The sequence below is a fragment of the Emydura macquarii genome, unplaced genomic scaffold (assembly GCF_026122565.2).
Source record: "Emydura macquarii macquarii isolate MOO-44397 ecotype Brisbane River unplaced genomic scaffold, CSIRO-AGI_Emac_v2 contig_2321, whole genome shotgun sequence".
NCBI classification, from domain to species: Eukaryota; Metazoa; Chordata; order Testudines; family Chelidae; genus Emydura; species Emydura macquarii.
The window spans coordinates 3,295,361-3,316,669 of NW_027132458.1; the positions used below are offsets into that span (position 1 = coordinate 3,295,361).

General features: G+C 40.7%; 1 protein-coding gene across 16 annotated transcripts in view; it reads left to right on the top strand.

The window, feature by feature from the left end:
- ARPP21 (cAMP regulated phosphoprotein 21) overlaps positions 1–19,708 on the top strand; it is a 245,378-nt gene extending 225,670 nt beyond the window's left edge. For 12 of the 16 annotated variants that reach the window (XM_067560915.1, XM_067560910.1, XM_067560916.1 and 9 more), the window contains 2 exons: positions 16,960–17,111; positions 18,897–19,708. In XM_067560915.1, the coding sequence (XP_067417016.1) occupies positions 16,960–17,111; positions 18,897–19,154 (410 nt within the window). In that variant the 3' untranslated portion in view covers positions 19,155–19,708. Of the gene's footprint in view, positions 1–8,535; positions 8,873–16,959; positions 17,112–18,896 lie in introns of those variants that run through there. The other 4 variants (XR_010922124.1, XR_010922125.1, XM_067560924.1 and 1 more) reach the window with 4 other exon arrangements.
- The last annotated feature ends 1,601 nt before the right edge of the window (positions 19,709–21,309 follow it).

A 21,309-nucleotide genomic window follows, 5' to 3' on the forward strand; every position in this document is an offset into this window, starting at 1 on the left:
CTAACACGGTGGGGCCCCCATTCTCCTTTGGTGCATTTAGATGCTACCATAATACAAATACTAAATAGTCATGTAATAAATGACAGATTGACAGCTTGTTGGTTGACTTTACCCACTGTTACTTGGTGGTAGGGGGCAGGGAAGCCACCTTCTCTAATTCAATAGTAAGCAATAATACAAACAATGCATTGACAGCTTGTTTGTGCATACAGTGTATATTGCAGACTTTGCAGCTGCAATTATTTTGTGGCACAATTAATGTCACTTAGAGGTCTAACTGGCTCACTGCACACACTTATCCGGTAATTAGACATCTAAATGACGGTAATTGTGGGAGCAGAATTGTGGTTGCAAAAACGGATATGGGCCCTATATGTAGTGTGGAGAGAGATGAAAAACATCACTCGATTGGGGTGTAAAGCACATTTCACTTTCATAAATAAAGGTGACTTAGAAAGGCAAAGTCTATCATTACATTATTGTCTATCCTGTGTAGGCATTAAGGGCATAATTCTGCTTTCCTTATCTGTGTGAAAGGCCCATTGTCACCCCATTGACTGTTCATGGAATCAAGTTCTGCCATGTGGATATCAGTGAAACTATCTCTTAAACCAGAGCATTAGGCAGGTGCTTGTACACATCTAATAATAATTATTGGAGTGGGAAAATAAACAAACTTGTGCTTTACTTTAGCAGCTGTTATATTTTATTTAATACATACTTGTATTGAATATATATACACACGCACACTCATGAATGTTGTATGAGACTTTATCGGGTATGTGCCATTTATGGTAAGAGTTTATATCTGTGCCTATATTGTTATGTGGCGGTAGTGCTAATGATCAGGGCTGAGGCCAGCTAATGATTAGGGGGCTGAAGCACAAGACTTATGAGGAGAGGCTGAGGGAGCCAGGCTTGTTTAGTCTGCCAAAGAGAAGAATGAGGGGGGATTTGATAGCAGCCTTTAACTATCTGAAAGAGGGTTTCAGGGAGGATGGAGCTAGGCCTTTCTCAATGGTAGTAGATGACAGAACAAGGAGCAGTGGTCTCAAGTTGCAGTGGGGGGAGGTCTAGATTGGACATTAGGAAAATGTTTTTCACTAGGAGGGTGTTGAAGCACTGTAATGAGTTACCTAGGGAGGTGGTGGAGTCTCCATCTTTAGAGGGTTTTTAAAGTGCGGCTTGACAAAGCCCTGGCTGAGGTTAGTCCTGCTTTGAGCAGGGGGTTGGACTAGATGACCTCCTGAGGTCCCTTCCAGCCCTAATCTTCTATGATTCTGTAACTCTTTTCACTTGAAAACACAGTGATTGGTGAAAATTCACCATTTTCAAGACTGAATGGCACAGTGTTCCAAAGGAGGAGAAAAAGAGAGAGAGTGAGAAAGTCTCCTCCTCTTTTAATTCTCTTCTTCAAAATCATGAATTTATCTCCAACTGAAGTTTTTTTGAGAGAGAAATGACAGCAGTGAAATAGTTTTTCATATGTAACGTTTCTTAACAATTAGATTTTGCAAATATGTCTTGCTTTTCTGTAAACCTACAAGAACAGCCCCTCTCTGAGCCCTCCAGCAGTTTGTGTTACTTTTCTGTAGCCCTTCCAAACAAAGGACTATGCAAAAGATCAGATATAACATTTTGCTAATATACATACCGTTCAGTGTCATTTTAACTGGGGCTCGAGCCAAAGCCTAATGAAGTAGGCGGGAATCTTCCCATTGACTTGAGTGGGCATTGGATCAGGGCCATTATCATGATGCAGTTCTTCTGTATGACACAGATCCATTGGATCAAGACTCCTCCCAGAGGGAGAGCAGCAGGCTGCAGCCTCTGTTATAACTCATGGGTCATAGGAGAGGCTGCCGCCAGGCCAGACTTTGCTTTCAGTATGAAGGAATGTCCCTGCTTAAAGCTCTTTCATGGCAAACTAAAATTTATTCAAGAGGGATTTGTTTTGCTCTCCACAAGCCTGTGTTATTCTTGTTAACATCACTGGGAGTGACATGTGAACATGAAGAGCAGAATAATTGCACTTTATGTCTCAAGAACATTTTCAGCCCCTCATTGATGTCAGTGGGGCTCCGCACATGGTTAAAATTAAGCACGTTTAACGTATTAGCTTTACTGGGACCAGAATGCTCAGCGCCTTACAAGATAGAGCATTACCCAGTATTGCAGTGACAATCCCTAGAGGCAGACTCGTGTGCCTGCGTGGAGTTCATTTGACTGCGAAGATCCACATGAATGGATATCATGCAGGATCGGGGCCAAGTACATGTGCCTCGCTCTGATACAAGCAAAAATCTTTTGCAACTTTTACCCTGTACCTCATCATATCAGCCAAGAAATACTCTTCCAATGTAAAGCCATGGCCTGTCCATATGACTCAGTGGATTAAGTTAGTTCAACAGCATAAAATACTTTCCTTCCCTCTCTTCCCTCTGTGTATCACCTGTGTCACTTACTGCCTGGGTGACTGTGCATGTGTGCGCACGTGTGTGTGTCCAATAAAATTCAAGGGCTTCAGATTACTGAAAACAGCTGCACATGCTTCTGGATTAATACACTTATGTCAGGCTCAGGGCTCTGGGTAAGTGCCAAGATCCTAGATCAGCTGCTTTATCGGAATGATACTGCGGTAATGGAACCCTGCATTATGGTGTTGCAATTATTTTTGCTTGCAGCTGGCTGTTCTCTATATATTTTTACTGAAGTGAGATGAAAGGATTTTGTTCTTAAAAATAGGTTTTTATTTCTGAATCATGCAGAAGCTTTGAGATACATGTTCTGTCTATAAAGGGTGCTTCTGTAGAAGCAAGGATATAATTTCACAGAAAATAGTAAATAATTTTTTTTTAAAAAACCTTCAAAAACAAGAAGCTAAAATGTCTTGAAACATGAAATAAAAGATTTTCTGAAGGAGGCTAAAGTTAGTGATTAGAATACCACACAGCAGGAACAAGGTTACTTTTCAGCAGCAAGCCACTTTCCAATAGCAAGTTATTTTTAAAGCTGCCCCTGTAATTTGGAAATCCTTTCTGGATAGACATAAAAGAATAGGCTTGCGTTTTTTAAGCTGAAGAAAAATGCTTCCCCAGCCTTGAATCCCTACATTTGCATCTATTCAAGCCCCTTTAAATACCTATTCATATACATTCTTTCAAATAACAGCTCTGTCAGGTTCTCCAATCTGATGGCAAAAGGTAACTGAGTGCAATCATTTATCTTTAAACTGTTCAACTGTGCCCTTCTTCATGTTCTTGTTAATAATGCCAGATCTCCTAGGAGCTATATTTCATGCAATTTCATCGCATAAGCTTTTTGTTTGACCTTACCTGCTGTTCCCTTGGAAAAAAAGCTGAAATGCCAACCTCCCTTAATTAAAACTTTGGTCTCAAAAGATATTACTATATGTGTTTTTATTAAGTAAATAATGAAAGCACTTAATCATGTCTCTGCTTTGTCCTGGCTTTTTAATTTAGAAGTGGTGATACTGGTTTTAAAGCAACTCTGCAAAGCTGTAGACAAATCCATGTGTCTGTTTGCAGCTTTCAATGAATCATAGAGGTTTTTCTTAATACCTAGGATTTTGTATGTTTGCCCTATAGATGAGGTAGAAGGGTTTAAATACAAGTTCAGTGCCCTTTGTGAAAAGAGATGTCTTAAGATTGGTACATTATTAAAGGTACAATGTGTTACCACTTCAAAAAGCGAGAGTACATTTTTCTCCCCTGAGTGAGTGACTATTTTTTTAACAGCTGAGTCCTTGTCTAATCCTTGTCTACTGCACTTGAAATTTAGAATGGACAAAAGGATTATACATCAAAGACAATGGAATGAGTCTTTCTTTTTGTTGTTGTCCAGGAAGTGGAAAGTAAGGTATGAATTTCAGATGTGATGCGAAATGTTACTTTCTGCACTTCTTACTGGCATAAACAAAACCATCTCAACAAAAGCTTTTCCACCACAGAGAAGGAGCCGTTTAGTTTATGCTGTCACTTTTCTTGGAAGAATGTCTCTGCACAAAACACTCAAGCTTTTGTATAAATATCCCACGTGGCTCCAATCCGTCAACTGACTCCATGTGGGCTGATCTTTTTGAGTGAGAGAGCTTGATTAGTCATGGTATTATTCTATCCTCCCATTCTACCCCTCAATTGTTTGGCTGCAGAGATGTGCACTCCAGCTGATAGTTCTGCTTTGGAGCAGCATAGGATGCCACTGTTCGGATGCACTGTGGCCATTTGGCCATCTCCGAATTTTTGAGATTATATAATGGGTGAAATCAGCATTTTATGTGGCTTTTTTTTTTTTTTTTTTTTTTTTGCGGATTCAGGTAGATAAGATCCTGCATTGACGAGCACTTACAAACCAGTTGTAGCTGGGATTTCATAGCTGTTATTCACAGGACATTTTCTTTTACCTCAGAAAAGCTCAATATTTTCATCAGTAACTTTCACAAAACTTAATAAAAGAGCTGCTCTCACAGAATGCAAAATTGCAGCCAGTATCACAATTTTATTTCTTCTCATTCTTCTTCCAATGGTGGAGGAGCTATAACGCCATGTTTTACTCTATTGATTTTCTGTTAGAAGGAGCTCCATTAGCCAGAGGCAGAAGGATGAGGGGGAAAACAACTGTCCTCTACCAGTTTCTTCTTCATTCCATTGCAATAATAATTCCTTCAACCTCATATTCCTCCTGATGCGCACACACACAATCACATATTAAGCTCCTTAAATGCAACTGAGTGCTGTCCTTTCTCTTGAGTCTCTTAACAAATGTGTTGCTGATTGGATAACACCATGCTCAGGAAATTGGGTATGTTTAGTGAAGTAAGAGGATTTTACAGTTAAAAAGAACCAGAATGATAATATGCTATTGATAATAATGTTCAGAGAGTTCAGAGTTGCAGTTGTGTCGCTCCAGTTATGCAGAGGAGTATTAAAATCTCTGCTGTTGTGATCATTTTAGGAATATTTGCAACATTTTGTATATGCAGTGAAAATAACTAGAAGGCCATCAACTAAAAAAGTGTTTTGATCTTGCACAATTTGATACTACTGATATGACTAGCTGTACAGTGTTAGAGAAAATTAGCAAAATCCCCACACAGACTTCTGCAAACCTCTCTGCAGGGATGCAGCACTTTTTAAGATAAAAGGTACTTTTTGGTGAAAGAATATAACTGTATAAGCAATCTATTTCATTAGGCTTCTGGGTAGGGTTTAGGGCCTGGGGCTTAGGATGGAGTAGTTGGTTTTCTATTTTGCTGCTGTATTTGCTGACTGGTATGCTAATTTTTATGTTTGTTATGCTGATGGGTGGAATCCCTTGTAGATTGTATGTAAAATTGTTATCAGGACACTTCAATCTCATGTATAGGTTATTTTTTTCATTGTATATATGAAATCCAAATAAATAAATATAACAACATGTCGATATAGTAAACTACTACACAATTATCCTTCCAGTTCACAAAGTGTCAAATTTGCAAACTGTCTGAGACCCCCTGTAGTTGGATATATATCCGAAACAAAATACTAAGTCTAACACGGCAGAGAAGGCAGACACAGTTGGAATAGATTGAACATCTGCAGCAGGTCTGGTTTTCAGCAACTGCGAAAGGCATCCCTGGATTTTAGATCTAAGATTAAACTACAAAATTTTTCACAAGGCATATTGAATTCCTGTTCAGATCTACAAGATGCAGTTTAAGGCTTCAGACACATACTGGAAATGCCATACCAGCATGGAGACATTAAATGGTACAGCTTCTGTGGGAGCATTCCAAGCTATAGTCATTTTGGAATGAGTCTAAAATCAGAATTAGCTTAATTTTACAGTCAGATTTTAATGAAACTTGCCAATCTCATTACCAACTACATTAAAAAAAAATGGTTCCCCGAAAAACAGTATAGCCTACTACATAATTCAGGGAAGAGTTAAACCACTCAGAACATAATATATTGGAGTAGTGTACAAGAAAATTGCTTTTTTGTGAGAATTGCATGTGTGAGAGCAAATTTGTCAGTCTTTTTTAGAACTGTATGTGGACTAGATAACTTTCCTCTTTCTTCAGGTCTCTACACACTACAATTCTGAACCAAGGTCTGAAATCTCTTTTATAGATTGACAATTGCCATGCTCCAGAACAGGGAAGGAAAAGGATTTCTTGTCTTACTCCCTTACCTGTTATCTCCTTACAGGACACAGTAGGAATATGTAATTTTCTGTGACCTGATTTATTTACCCTTTGAAATGCTATCTCAGGGTGCCCAGAACTGTCCGTTACGCTGTTACCCCTCTGCTTCAGCAAGAGAGAGACTTTCTTGTACTTACCTGCTTGTCAGCTCCCTGACACCATCAGCTTGTTCGCCAACTAAACGAAAACCTCTGGGCTCTGCCAGCCCTTACTTTACTTTGCAGGATAACAGTAGGTGTACCTACAAGTCCCTTGTGTTCAGCTCCTGTCACTAGTCACACAGTAATTCCCAAGGGAAGAGTGTACACACAGCTTGATTGGTACAACTCAGGATCAGGTCCTTTATAATATCACAGCGCAGTGATATATTTATAGTGAAACAACCATAAGTTTATTATCAAAGATGATTTAAAAGATAATGAAAACGGATAATAAGTGGAAACAGAAATGGTTACAGATAAAACAAAAAAGTATAACATGCATCTTCAAGTATAAACTTTTAACAGGCTAAAATCCTTATCCAGGGTAGTTTCTCACCTAAAGCACTCTCCCATCATCATCATCAACACACAGGGCTGGGATCCACCGTTCATGGATGCAAAAAGTGACGTCCTTTTTGCTCCCTCAGCAAAGGGTAACAGGGTGCTGTTCCTGTCTTCCTGGTATAGTCCAATAAACCTTTGAAGTGCCCTTCTAGAGAAAGCTCCCTGATGTTCTTCCCTTCCCTTCCTTTTGACTTCTCATCCACCTACTGACTTGTATGTAAATGGGGCTTCCATTGTTTTGTCCGACAATACTTAATCTACATATGAACCTAGGCAGACAAGTGAATATACATCCCCTTGTCTGGCAAAGCCAGTTTTTCACCTCTTCTGGGAGGTGACACCTTGATGCAAATTATCAGGACATATTTTCATAGTACATAGACATAACTTTTTAAATATCATCCGTCTATATATTCCACAACAATATTGATGAATTGGTGACCAGCATGATCTTGGCTTTCATTTAAGATCTCTCATGCCATTCTTTATAGATTAAGGCTATGACAGCAGTGTGTAAGGTGTATTGTCGGGCTGGTCGGGGGCTACCATTACAGAAGAGTGAACCCTTTGTCAGTTGGCATTGAGGTGCTCTTAGGGTCATACTCTTCTGTATGTGTCTGTGCATTTTTGTCCTGTCGATGGGATAATTGTTTTGCTGTATTTAGATGGTAACATGTATATTAGTCGTTTTGTGATGGTCTTTACACTATATTTCTAGTCACACTGATGACTGCATTTTTGAGTCATGGTGCTGCAATGGTCTTGGTCTTCTGTAATTAAAGACTCACTGCAAGAATTATAAGGTTCCGTTGTTAGGGGCAGAATTGCATCCGCACTTACCCTTAGATACCGCCCAGATCAGCTTGTGTGTTAGGTTTTTTAATTAATTTTTAAAACTGTGTAACAGAAACTGGGAATTTTCAAGGCAATGGTGACATGGGGTGAAGGGAGAGAGCAAGGAAAGAAAGAGTGTAGCACCATTGGGTGCTCCTCAGAAACTCCTTACAGTGGGACTAGGAAGTGTGGGACCAGGGAACTGAAGCCATGTCCCTGGTGGCTCCCGCCTCTCTATTGTGTCCAGTGAAGGAGACTTTAGGGAGTGGATGCATTGTTACTTATTATAATTTGAATCTGTCACACACACATCAATGATACTTTTCATTGGAAGTTTAGGTATATAATAAGTTCTAAATGTTCAACCCCAATTTTCAAAGATTATAAGGCCTAAAGAGACTGACCATGTAGTCTGACATCATGCATAGCACAGGCTATAGAATCTCACCCCATGTTATTTACATTAAGCCTATAACTTCTGCTTAATCTAGAGCACAGCTGTTAGAAAGATATGCAGTCTTGATTTAAAGATTTCATGTGATGGTGAATCCACCTTATCCCTAGTGAAGTTGTTCCAACGATTACTTACCTTCACTGTCAAAAATTTGCAACGTATCTCTACTCCTAATTTGTCTGGCTAAAGCTTCCAGCCATTAGATTTCATTTTGCCTTTGTCTGCTAAATTAAAGAGCCATGTGCTATAAGAAATCTCTTCCCCACGTAGGTACCTGTAGACTTTAATCAAGTTGCATAATGATGAAGACAGGTGAATGACATGGGCCGAGCTGGATTACTTGGCAAGGTGGGCTCATTTGAACAACATACATTTTAATACAAGCTACATCTCAGCCTTCTCTTGGATAAACTAATTATATTGAGCTCCTTAAGTTTCTCACTATAAGGCATGTTTTTCAGACCTCAAACCATTTTTGTTCCTCTTTTCCTTTCCAGTTTTTCAACAACCTTTTTGCTGTGTGGGCACCAGAATTGGACACAGTATTCCAGTGACTACAGCATTACACTGGCAGCTCATATTCTGTTTGTTATCTACCAGGACCTCTAAGTCCTTCTCAGCATCATTGTATTCCAGGACACAGTCCTCTATCTTATAAGTGTGACCTCTACATTCTTTGTTCCTAGATGTATGACCTTGTATTAAAACACGTTATTCAAATGAGCCCAAGTGATCCCGCTTGGCCTGTATTACCGACCTGTCATTATTTACCACTCCACAATTTTTGTATCATCTGCAAATTTTGTCAGCAATGATATTATATTTTCTTTTATATCACTGATAAGATATTGAATAGCATTGGGCCATGAACAGATCCCTGCTGAAACCCACAAGGAAATAAAACCAAAAAAAAAAAAAAAAAAAACCCTCCACTAGGACAAAGATCCCCAGGTGCAGTTACTTTTTGAGATCTATCAGTTAGCCAGTTTTAAATCCATTTAATATGGACTACTTTGATTTTGTATGGTGCTCATTTTTTTATCAGAATGTTGTATGGGACTAAGTCAAATGCCTTACAGAAGACTAAGTATATTACATCAATGGTTACCTTAATCAACCAAACTTGTAACCTCATCATGAATTGTATCAAGTTTTTTTGACAAGAAAGATCTATTTTCTATAAAACCATGTTAATTGTCACTAATTAGGCTACCAGCTTTTAATATTTTACTGATTGCATCCCATATCGGTCTTCCCATTGTTTTGACTAGGATCAGAGTCAGGCTAACTGACCTATATTTACCCGAGTTGTCCTGTTTGCCCTTTTAAAATATTGGCACAATGTTAGCATTTTTCAGGCCTCTGGAACTTCTCCAGCATTCTAAGATTTGTTAAATATCAACATCAATGGATCAGAGAGCTCCTAAGCCAGTTCTTTTGTGTGTGTGAGAGTGAGAGTGTGAGTGAGTGAGTGTGGGGTTGGCTGGTTGGCTGGTTGGCAACTGGCTGCCTACTTCCTAATTACCAGTAGAATCCATTTCAGGAGAAGAGTACCCATAAAGCTGATCAGTTAGTAATTTATTTCCATTCCTGAAAAAGGAAGGGGTGAGGGTAGGGATGTGTAATACGAGAATCTCACCTCCTTAGGCTCTTCTATCTTCAATCATATCTAAACACTCATGGGAATGTGATCTCATCAAGTTTTCTATTGAATTGCTCTGAGGATGCATTTTTCTTGATTTAAATTGCAAAGGCTTGGCTCATTATAGCACTGAGAACTCTCTGTGGCACATTTGCGTGTGTGGTGAGGAAAGAATGGTGAGCGCTAAAACTACTTGATGCAAAACACTGTGAATTTATACATTTACATCAATAATGCTACTTAGTTGCAAGAGCCTTGTTTATGTGGCAAAGTGGAGCCAAATTCAGAGACTTGCCAATCAAAATCCTCCTATCTAAAGGCTAAGTAGAGCGTTGATATATTTATAAAGCTACCTTGCTGATGTTTGCCTTGATTCTGAATCTAGGAGTAAGGAAGAATCCTTCTAAACAGGGACATGCTACTCATAAAGGATGCATGTGAAGACCAGTTGAGTACCAAACGTGCTTTAATTACACTTCAGGGTGATGTTGCTAGCACAGGCATAAGACCACTGCATTTTATCTTTTAAACTCGATAGCCTCATTAAGAAATTAAAACATTTGTGGGCCTTTCTCCCTCTGGGATGTTTAAGTTATCTGACTGTCAGCATGGGGATATGGGCTGTAAAGGTACAGAAAATTACCTCAACAATATGACAGCCTCTTCCATTTAGACTGGAATCCACGGCTTTTTTTCCCTCTGAGGCATTCATTGAAATTCCAGGCACGGTTCATTCCTCTGGTTGTTTAACAATGTCTCTCATGTTTGCCCTGATTTAAAAAATCCTCCTTTGTAGCAGAGATAACATAGAGCAGGATGATATAATTGCAGTAAAGAGGCCCTGGAGCTTGCCGTAATAGGATGGTTCATCTGATGTGTACTGCCATTAGAAAATAACCCATGTATGTATGTTCTCAGGGGACAGTAAAGAGGCTTTTAAGGATTACACTTTATGTAGCATGAAAGCTAATGAGCAAAAGAGCAAGTATGAAGAAAAACTTGCTGCAGAAGGCATGGTTCCACTTCGTGTCCTCTACTGATTTCCTGGAACCCCTCCAGTTTGAATATGCTCTGTTGTATCCAAAGATGTGTACTTTTCATGCGGTACCATCAATTCCTGGTCCCCTTTTAACAACACTATGGTCTTTTTCATTTTCGTCTAAAAATAAATAGCATGCCAAAAGGGTGTTGGTGTTGAATGCAGGATTGAAACTGCTGCTGTGTTCATAAAAGAAATAGTGTTGTAGGATAGCAATCTCTGATATTCCATGCCCTCCTTACCCCCTCCCACAAAAAAAAAAGATTGGCTGGGATAATGGAGTTCCATGATCACACTGAGAAGGTGATAAAATAAAGCTCTGTTACACAGAGTCTGAATTATCCCATCTTCATCCTTTCCCCATGCCATAGGCTATCTGGGCAATGTGAAGTAAGGAGATACAAACACCAACCCACAGCAGTGAACAATGAGCAAGGGAGAGAACCATCCTAAATGTGCAAGTCATGCTCATCCACAAATGCAAAACCTGGAGAAGAAACTGAACCGGGCAACTTGTGTCATTTACACTTCCATCAGGGGAAATTCAAGCTGAAACTTACCCGTCCATTTTGCGAAGGCCTTGTTTTCCTTGGAAATGAACATGGGTCAGGTTCATAGATGATGTGTAAGGGGGTGTAATCTACATGTAAGGAAATGGGTGGAAGGGGGCTTAAATTGGAGTAATTTACATGCCGAGGGGCCCCAAAGTTACACCAATATATACTATTAGGCTCTCTTACACAGAACTTCTGAATGTCTTCTGTATGTTAGACAGAAGTGAGCTGTCAGCATATGAATTCAGGTATTTAATTTCTACTTTGTTTTCCCGAAACAAACATATTTTTATTGCCATTACAATGAAAATGTCATTGTCCATTTATGTTTGAATCCTCTGTGTTTTCTCTTCGGTGCCTGCGGTGCAGGATCATCTGCCACACTGACCAAAAAAAAAAAAAAAAATCCGATACAGTTTCATGCTCTTTAAGGCCGCAAGGCCACAGAAGTAGTGGTAGAGTTAATGGTTTTTCATAGCAGCAGCATTGCACATCTCTTTGTGATGTGGTGACCTAGCATTCCCACTTTGACACCTTGTCTGAGAGTGTGAAGTAGAAGTGGAAAAAAGAAGAGAAGGGACCAATATTTCAGAATCACTAACACCATAATATCAGAGAGAGTAGGATGCTAAGGGTTGCCACATTAATTTGTTTGCTCTTGAATATGTTGTGGATTATGATCTGCAGGTTTTTCTGTCGGGCTCATAACCATAGTACTGTATCTGAGTGCCACACATACATCAGTACATTTATCCTCACAGGGACCCTTGGAGTTAGGGAAAAGTTTTGATTCCCATTTTACAAATGAGGAACTGAAGCACAGTGAGATTAATGACTTACTCAAGGTCACACAGGAGATCTTTCACAGAGTTGAGACCAGAATCCAGATCTCCTGAGTCCCACTCCACAGTCTTCACCCCATAGTATAAAACAATCATTTCCTGATGCCAGGCTTGTATAAATATTGAAGGAGCATCTCTGCTGTTGAACAGCTTGAGTTAAGATGAAGACTTTGTGCGTTGTCCTTTTCATGATGATAAAAAAAAATGGAATCTCTGTGCCCAAATTTGAAATCCATGGCTGAGTATCCAGTTGCCATGCCAGTATATTGTATTTGTTACATACTGTGCAGCAAGTCCTGATGTCTTGAAACCCAAAAGGTCTGCCAAGAGGTAGTGAAGAATAGATGTGTTTTCAAAAGGAAACAAACTTAAATGCCATACTGCTCCCTTAGTCCATGTAAAGCTCCAACTGGAATCAATAGAAGCTGTATGTGTGTATCAAGAGCATACATTAGCCTTTTCAAATACATTTTTAAATGGAAAAGATCACAGTCATACACATTTGTTCTGGGAGCGGAGTATAGACCCTGATCCAACTCCCAAGGAAGTCAATAAGATTTAAATGAGGCCCATATAGAATATCTTGAGAGCAACAAAGTAAGTCTTGATGAGGCAAGCATGTTTTTTCCACTGCTTCTCACCACCAGTGCCACCCCAAAACTATAGCATTTTTAGGCTTCTAATTGTTGTCTCCTCTGGGAATAAAACCCATTAAATTCTACATTTTCTGTGTACCTAGTCAAACATTCAATAATGCAGTGAAATTCTAGCATTCAAACAAAAGTAATTTGAATGTGTGTGTTACTGCATGAAAATATATATAGCCAAAAGGTGTGAAAATTCTTCCCCATCCCTCTTTGTTCTTTTACTGAAGCAGCAAACCATCTAGCTAGGTAAATCTAATTTTCACAATGTTTGCATCTTGCTCATAAATCTTGCTAGGAATTAAGGAACTGTCTTTGTTTAAAGTCTGTTACCCATCTGTGCAATTGTAACGTATGTTTCACTTTGCCAGTTTCATTATACTTTTTACATTCGTGGCATGTATGGGTTTGTGCAAGTATCTAGCTTGTGAAAAGGCCAAATTCTGCCCTTGGACAACAGCAAGCAGCGTCCGTTGAGTTACATGCCTTCGAGTTGTAGTCCTGAAGAAGGAGTTTGATTTTTGGTATAGAATGCTGTCAACTCAGATTTTATTGGGGTTCTACGTTATGGTGCGTTGTGTGACATCCATACTAGTGTTATAGCCGAGAGGATGTGAATTGTTTAAATAAAAAAAAAAAAAGCGAACCACCAGGATCAACTGAGTATTAATTTAGGGCTAGATTGTGGCCAGCTTCTCTGCATGTCCATAGGGAAGAGCAATAGCCAACCTGAAGGGGTTAGGGATGTGGTCTCATCCCCCTACATAGCACCTGCAGGAGCTGTCAGGCTAGACAATGCTTTGCCTCTGAAAGGATTGTAGGAGTGAGTGCACACTGCAAGGAAGGGAGCTCCAGAAGACATTGGGCCTGATTCATATTTACATTAAGGCCCCTTTACTCTGGTCTAACAATGGAAAGGAGCTGAAAAGTGTGTATAGATTACATTTCTGCTCACTTGAATCCCCTGTGAGCGATGAGAGAAGTGTAAAGAGACCTTAGTCAAAATGAAAATCAGGCCCAGCCTCACTCAGCACTGCCTCCCAACTCAGACCAGCGGCTGAAAGATGAAAAAGTGCCCTTAAACAGGAGAAATTGCTTACTCTAAGTATTGAGGGGGTATAATGGTAAAAATTACAGGGTATAGAATAGGAAGCAGCTGTGCTGTCCAGGAGAATTTCATCTCTGAGCTGGCCCCCCATCTCCATCCTCTGCTGCATTCCCATACCTATCATAAGCAATGGTAGTCCATGCTAAGCACCAATCAATGTATAACTGCTGATATAGTGAGGAATAGGGCTAGGGCAGAGGCTTGGCTAGGGCAGAGGTTCTGAGATACAGTCTTCCCGTGGGATGGATCTCTCATATTCTGCATAAGAGTGAATACACAGTGGTTCCACATCGTAATAAGCTGAAGTCCAAGGTTTAACAAGTGTTCTTACCTACCACTGAACTCATTCTGTCAGTGGCAATAGACAAAATCAGTTGTTCAACTAGAGGTGAAAACACATACAAGTATTTCTCAAGTAACCACAGCCATATATAGCGGTGGTAATCCCACAGTATTTTTGAGGGATAACAGAAGGGTTTCCTTTGTTTGACCCCAACTATCTAAGGTCTTGTAAAGCACCAGTCGCCATAGTATATAGGTATATATCTCATTGTCACCTGATGGCCTCTTCCTGCATTCCCTTTCCCACTTCTACTATAGGCCATCATCTTGATCCCCAGTCGACTGCCTCTGCAGAGCAGACTTGAAGTATGGAGGTACTTTGGGGAAACAGGCAAATTAAAATGAATTAATTCTGCTCCCACTTTTAAGTGACTCCGCATGTTTTGGATCTCAGTCCTTCAAATCCCAGGTGTGTGGTGCTAGGCTTTTTAAAGTGTGACGTCACCCCAAACAAGGGGAACACGGCAGAAGAGGATGTGAAACACACACACATGCCTTGTGCAAACTCCGGTTACAGTACTAGGCAATATGCTGACACCAGGTTTGTGTGGAAAAGTGGCAAATTAGAGTCTAATAATCCAGTGCATTTGAGAGAGGTATGATGCTATATTCCAGCCAAATTAATTTATCACCCAGGGAATTACTTCTTTTTCATCAAGTTAAATTTACTGGAGATGCTGATTTCAAATCTGTTGGATATCTTTAATGTGACAAAAGCCAAAAATTCTGGTCAGAGGTACCGGAGAGATACAATTCTCCTGAATAAAAGCCTTAAGAGGAAAGCTATCAGCACAGAATGGTATGGCATATACAGTACAGAAATACTTTATATTTCTTCATACAATCAAGAAATGCCCAGATGATGATTTCCAATTTGTGGAGTATATTGAAAAATGTACTGTATTCATGAATATAAATTGAGCAGATGTGACACACATTGTCACACAGAAACAACAGTATTTGCTCTCTGTAATCACTCTTATTTGCCTGAAGAATGCTTATTCAGAGACCACCACCACAAAGTGGAAAGTGCTGTGTTATGCATAACTGAATGTTAAAAAACAAAAACACTAAAGAGGAAGAGATATTGTTAAGGAAAAATAAGCTCAGTTTTACAACTTTCCTTAGCTGGAGACGTAGGGCTGGGATCCTTCTATGTTCTCCACACTTGATTTCTATGCAGTATGTCCAGCTACCTTCAATTGCTGTCTTTACTGCAGACAGGCTCCCTCTCTTCAATAAGACTTCCCCAATCCCCTTGTTCCCTGGGTACCATTGAAAACACTGACACTGGCGCATACTGTCTTCTAAGGTTGCCACTGGTCACGACTGGTTCTCTTCCTTCTCTTCTTTCCATGCCATCTTGGCCCGTAAGCTGCTACTCATTGCAGATCCCTTACCCTGAGTGCATCTTTCACTTTATCTTAAAAGGGCAACACATTACAAAAGGAGCAATTTCATTAGATATTTTCAAACCTGTCATGTTGTGGTGGCTTTGAATGCAAATTGATAGTAACTGAAAGTAGAAGTCATTACTTTTCCTCTCTCTATGCTTCCTTCTTGGTTGGTTGTATTTTGGCTTTATTTACACTGGAGCAAAGCAAAGAACCAGATAATGCCTGACTTGACATTATTAAAAAATTCTCTTTCCTAGGAACTGAAGAAGTCACTAGGATAAAACATGAGCATTAGCAGGCACTAACCATAAATTAGAGGCAACCTTATAATGGAAAACCTCATAAGGAAGCATAAGTGTGTGTGCGTAATGATAAAAGTTGTTTTCCCATTCATACTTCTGCTAGTATCTTCACACTTTGCTAGAAACTTTCTGGCTCGTTGAATAGGTAACAAGACAAAGAGCCTTTCACCTTTAAGGCTATGTACACACCGACGGCGGCAAATTCACCACCGTCAGATTGATTTTTCCAGATCGATTGAGCGACAGTGAAGATGCGCTCAATCGATCCAGAAGTCGATCTATTAAAACCACCTCTAAAAAAAGCGTAGCGCCGCGTCAACAGGAACACATTTCCCATCGGCGCAACACAGTGGAGATGGTGTGCTAAAGGGAGGTAACAAAATTGACAGGAGTTACTCTGCGTAGCTTGCGTAACTCCCGTCGACTGCCGCCGAATTTTGACGGCAGTGTAGATCTGCCCTCAGTCATTGTTTAGAAGCCAGCCCAAGAGCACACACCTTAGTCCTTATTTAGGCAAAAACTTCCATTAATTTCAGTGGAAATGTTGCCTGAGCAAGGACATTGTGATTAGATACTAAAGGTGAAATCCTGGCTCCCTTTAAGTCAATGGGATTTTTGTCATTCGATTTAGTGGGTCTAGAGTGTAACACTAAGTGGCTAAAAGTCATTAAAATCTGATGTCTGTTCAGGGTCTTATGTCAAATGCTGTGGTTTCAGCTAAGTGTCAAGGATGTCTCTAGCTCAGAATTGAAGAACATTTGGTTGGGCAGTGCAGGGAAACTTGCACTGTTATTGCTCATGATACTCCTGTGCTGTGTCTAAATATGGTACTTTACTTTCCAGAGGTCAACTCACATGTATTCCTGAGCGATAAATTCACCTAGATTTTTATGTCTGGTTGTGGTTTTCTTAAACTGGATGAGATTGCACAGGGGATGTGGTGGGACAATCTGTTTTTTGTTTGTTTGTTTGTTTGTTTTTTAAGCAGGGCTTTAGTTTGGCCTCCATGAACAATGATTCATAGCCGATTGAAAATGATTGTTTCTTCCAGGTTATCAGCCTGTCTTGCCTAATCAGCAACAAGGGTTCCAAGGACTCATGGGAATGCAGCAACCTCCCCAAAGTCAGACCCTAATGAATAATCAGCAGGGAAATCAGGTGCAAGGCATGATGGTTCAGTATCCAGCCATGTCGTCTTATCAGGTACTTACAAGCTGTGCTGAATTTCTCTCTTTGAAAATATATACTTACACTAAATCATAGTGTCATGTCATGGGGAGTGGTGTGTCTTTAGTTAGCATTTAAAAAATATTTCTATGCCTAGATCTGGCTTGAGGCCTCTTTATAAAGATGCCCATGTCTGACTCAAATCTAGTGCATTCTACATGCTGTTTTTAACCTCCTTTGTACTCCCGTTTTCATTCTGATTTAGGACTACATTGATGCAATCATTTTATTAATTATGGCTGATTTGGTTAGCACTGCATTGGTTATTAAGGGAGACTTGGTTCCTTCCCTGAGGAGCCGGCATTAGAAAATGATAGAGAGAAAACATGAGAGAAATGGTTTTTTTCATCCCTAGGCCAATGCAAGATTGTTCCCTACAATGCATTTCTGATTGCTTTGTCCAATCCAGTTTTAAATTACTCATCTCTGGCAGGTCCTGCCACTTCACTAGGGGAGACTGGGTAACGTAAGAATCTTTTAACATGTCAGGTGGTCTGCTCACAGCCAGCACCCCCCCTTGTGGTCGCTCCAGGGATTAGCTGACGCTAGATCCGACGCCTCCTTTCTGACTCTCACTGCATCCTGCCTTCTCGTCCTGGCTCTCAGTGAGGCAAGATGATCTGTGTTCATAGCTTAGCCCTCTGCCCAAGTCACGTGTGTCCTGCCCTTCCGGGGCATTAAAGTCTTATCTCATGTATGGGCTCAGGCAGTCTTCCCATTCACTGCCCAGCCAGTGCCACTTCACCAGCGGCTGGTAGGGGAACCCAGGCCTAACCGCTACTCCAGGTTCCAGCTCAGGGGCCCTTTAATTAGCAGCCAAGATCTGTTCCATTCTGGCCCTTATTACCTTTTCCCTGAGCTTTTCCTAACCTCTTGCCCCTTTCCTGCCCCCAGGTTTGCCAGCTCCAAAACTCCCTCCTCCTAGAGAGTAATTGTAGGTTACTTTGGCTTTGTAGCCCCCAAACACTTCTCCAGACTGCATCCCCGTAGCCAACTTCCTGCCTTTATAAAGCCAGCCCAATTCATTTCTCCTCAGCTGGGCTCCCTCATTATTCAGTCAGGGGACTACTTAAGCCTTGATTCCCTCAGCTTTTGCCTGTCAGGTTAATTGGCCCCTTTCTTAGCCTATGTTAACCCCTTCAGGAGAAGTGTGGGGTGAACATCCCATCACACACAACCTTCCTCCTTTTTGCCTCCCACCTGAACTTAGATAAAATAGAAAGAGAATTCATAACACCCCTGTTTTTCCAGTATAAGGATGAGATGTGTCACCAAAAACCTTTCATCCGCGTGCAAACAAAATAGAAATTGGTTTTGAATCGCACCTGGTTTTGCACAATAGCGTGTGGGTTGATTCTCCATGACTCTCAAGCTGTGCTCGGGAACAGAGGAGGAGGGGCTGTCACAGACCTTGATTTGCAACTGGTCAGCTCTGGCATAAGTTAAAGCTGCAGGGGGTGCAGCATTAACTGGCACCACTGATATAAAACCCTCGGGGACCGCCAGCTTTACACCAGCAGAGGTTTTCCAGCTGCTTTACGTTCATTTTATACTGCATAAGCAGTATAAAATGAACTTGGTGGACCAGTGATTCATTCTCAACCCATCTCTAATCAACAGTAGTTGTGAAGAGAAGAAAGTGATATGCTCAGCAAAACACATTGGATATGCAAATCAAAATAAAAGGAATGGGCAATTTGGGGCTACTTTAATTCATTTGGATGTAATTTACCAATTTGTTTTTCATATACTGTCCTCCAGGTGCCAATGACACAGGGTTCTCAAGGACTGCCACAACAATCATATCAACAACCAATCATGCTACCTAATCAATCAGGTCAAGGAACAATTACAGCCACTGGAATGCCTGTTTACTGTAATGTCATACCTCCCACCCCACAGAACAACTTAAGGTTGATTGCCCCACACTGCCCCTCCAATAACGTTCCAGTTCTCACTGCCAGCTGCAGGACAAACTGTGCGAGTATTAACAATACAGGGTGGCAGGTCAAGTACTGACATTGTGGCTTAGTGTGGATATACAAGGATAGCGGTGCATTATTTGACAAATAACTCATGGCCTTCAAATGAAGAGGAGCACAACAAGATAATCAGTTGGGGACATAAGTATTGACAGTGCTCAAGTGATTGCTGCTGGAATTCTGTAAAAAAAAAAAAAAAAATTAAATTAAAAATGTTTGCTGGTTAATGGTGCATATTTTTGTCATGTCTGCTAGGTATGCCTTTATAGCTTAGCTAGTGACATGAATTCATTGAGGTAAGATTTTTTCCTACCACTGAACACCACTGTGTAGATTGTAATATCCCTAATTCGGATTAGTTTTGTACTTTGTGTTGAGTTTGTGAAGCTAAAAGTATTTAAAAAAATATATAATAAAATCACATTGTACCAAAGCTGTAATGGAAATTTAAAACAAAAACAAAAAAAGAATTGCTGAATGGAAGGAATAATTTATATACACTATAGAGTTTTTTATGGACATATACCGTATTGTAGTGTTTAATCACAATAAAGCTATTTGACCTCATGGAGAAAGGTCATGTTTCTACCACGTGTTTGTTCTCCTCTCTCTTTTTGAATGTCATTCTCCTTTGGTTTTTGTGTTGTCTGATTTCTGGTCTAGTTAATGGAAAAGCTGTTTAATGATGGGCCAGCTGCTATTTGCTGAAGAAGAGGTGTTAATGTGGGCCTCAACATGCAGATTCAGAGTCAGCCTGGAAAACTAATATACTGGGACAAATGCTCCCCTGCTCCCAGGAAGTGCTCAGCACAGCTGGGAAGAGGATCCAGAGATGATCTTACACTACATTAGAATGGCCGTACTGGGTCAGACCAATGGCCTATCTAGCCCAGTATCCTGCCTGTACCAGTGGCCGGTGCCAGATGTTTCAGAGGGAATGACTAGAACAGGGCAATTTTAAGTGATCCGTCCCCTATTGTCCAGTCCCAGCATCTGGCTGTTGGAGGCTTAGGGGAACCCATAGCATGGGGTTGCATCCTTGACCATCATGGCTAATAACCATTGATGGACCTATCCTCCATGAACTTATCTAGTTCTTTCATGAACCCAGTTATACTTTTGGCCTTCACAACATCCCCTGGCAATGAGTTCCACATGCTGTCTGTGTGTTGTGTGAAGTACTTTGTTTTGTTTGGTTTAAACCTGCTGCCTATTAATTTCATCTGGTGACCCCTGGATCTTGTGTTATGAGAAGGGGGAAATAACACTTCCCTACTCATTTTCTCCACATCATTCATGATTGTACACCACTATTGTATCCTCCTTTAGTCGTCCCTTCTAAGCTGAGAAGTCCCAGTCTTTTTATCTCTCCTCCTCTGGAAGCTGTGCTGTACCTCTAATCATTTTCATTGCCCTTCTCTGCATCTTTTTCCATTCTAATGCCTTTATGCTCCCCCAGTCCTGTGACCATTCTGCACTGAGCCAGTTCCAGGTACAAGTTAGAGAAGCCAGAAGCCTGCACCAACTTGTGCTGACTGGCAGTGACCAAAGAGGCCATCACTACAGCTGGGGATAGCATAGGGATGCCCAGCCTTGCCACTTCCCCTGGCAGCAGGACTGGGGCTGGTTTAAGAGCTACAATGATGGCACCACAACATCCAAGGATCACTTTGCACTGCCAAGATTCTGCTGTGGTTAGCTGAACCAGCTTTAGTACCACTTGGCAGCAAGGGAGCAGCAAAAAGGCTGTCCTGACTGTAGCCCAGGGTCTGGTCCATTTTGTTCAAAGCAGCAGGGGTGGCTTCTGCTTTTGCCACCTTGACTCTTAAAACACCTTCATCCTGTGGAAAAATGGAATTGTCTGGGATTACCGTTAAAAAGGTTCTGAAATTCTTACACCATTTCTCATGATTACATCCTGGCTCACTGAAACATCCACTTCGGTTTCATTTGGAAAGTTATTCTTCATGTTGATTCTTAAAAATGTTACGGAGAGTCACTTACGCAGACAGCCGTACTCTATTCCAGTGATGGCTGCCTCCAGTGGTGGGGGAATGATCCCTGCAGCCAGCACTTGGACTCCAGAGTGACATCCACTGATCAGCTGTGAACTTCTGTGGGACAGGTGGAATTTTCAAACCCCAGAATTATGCATACACCGTGTGTAAAAAGCATTTTGTGTGAGACCTTTC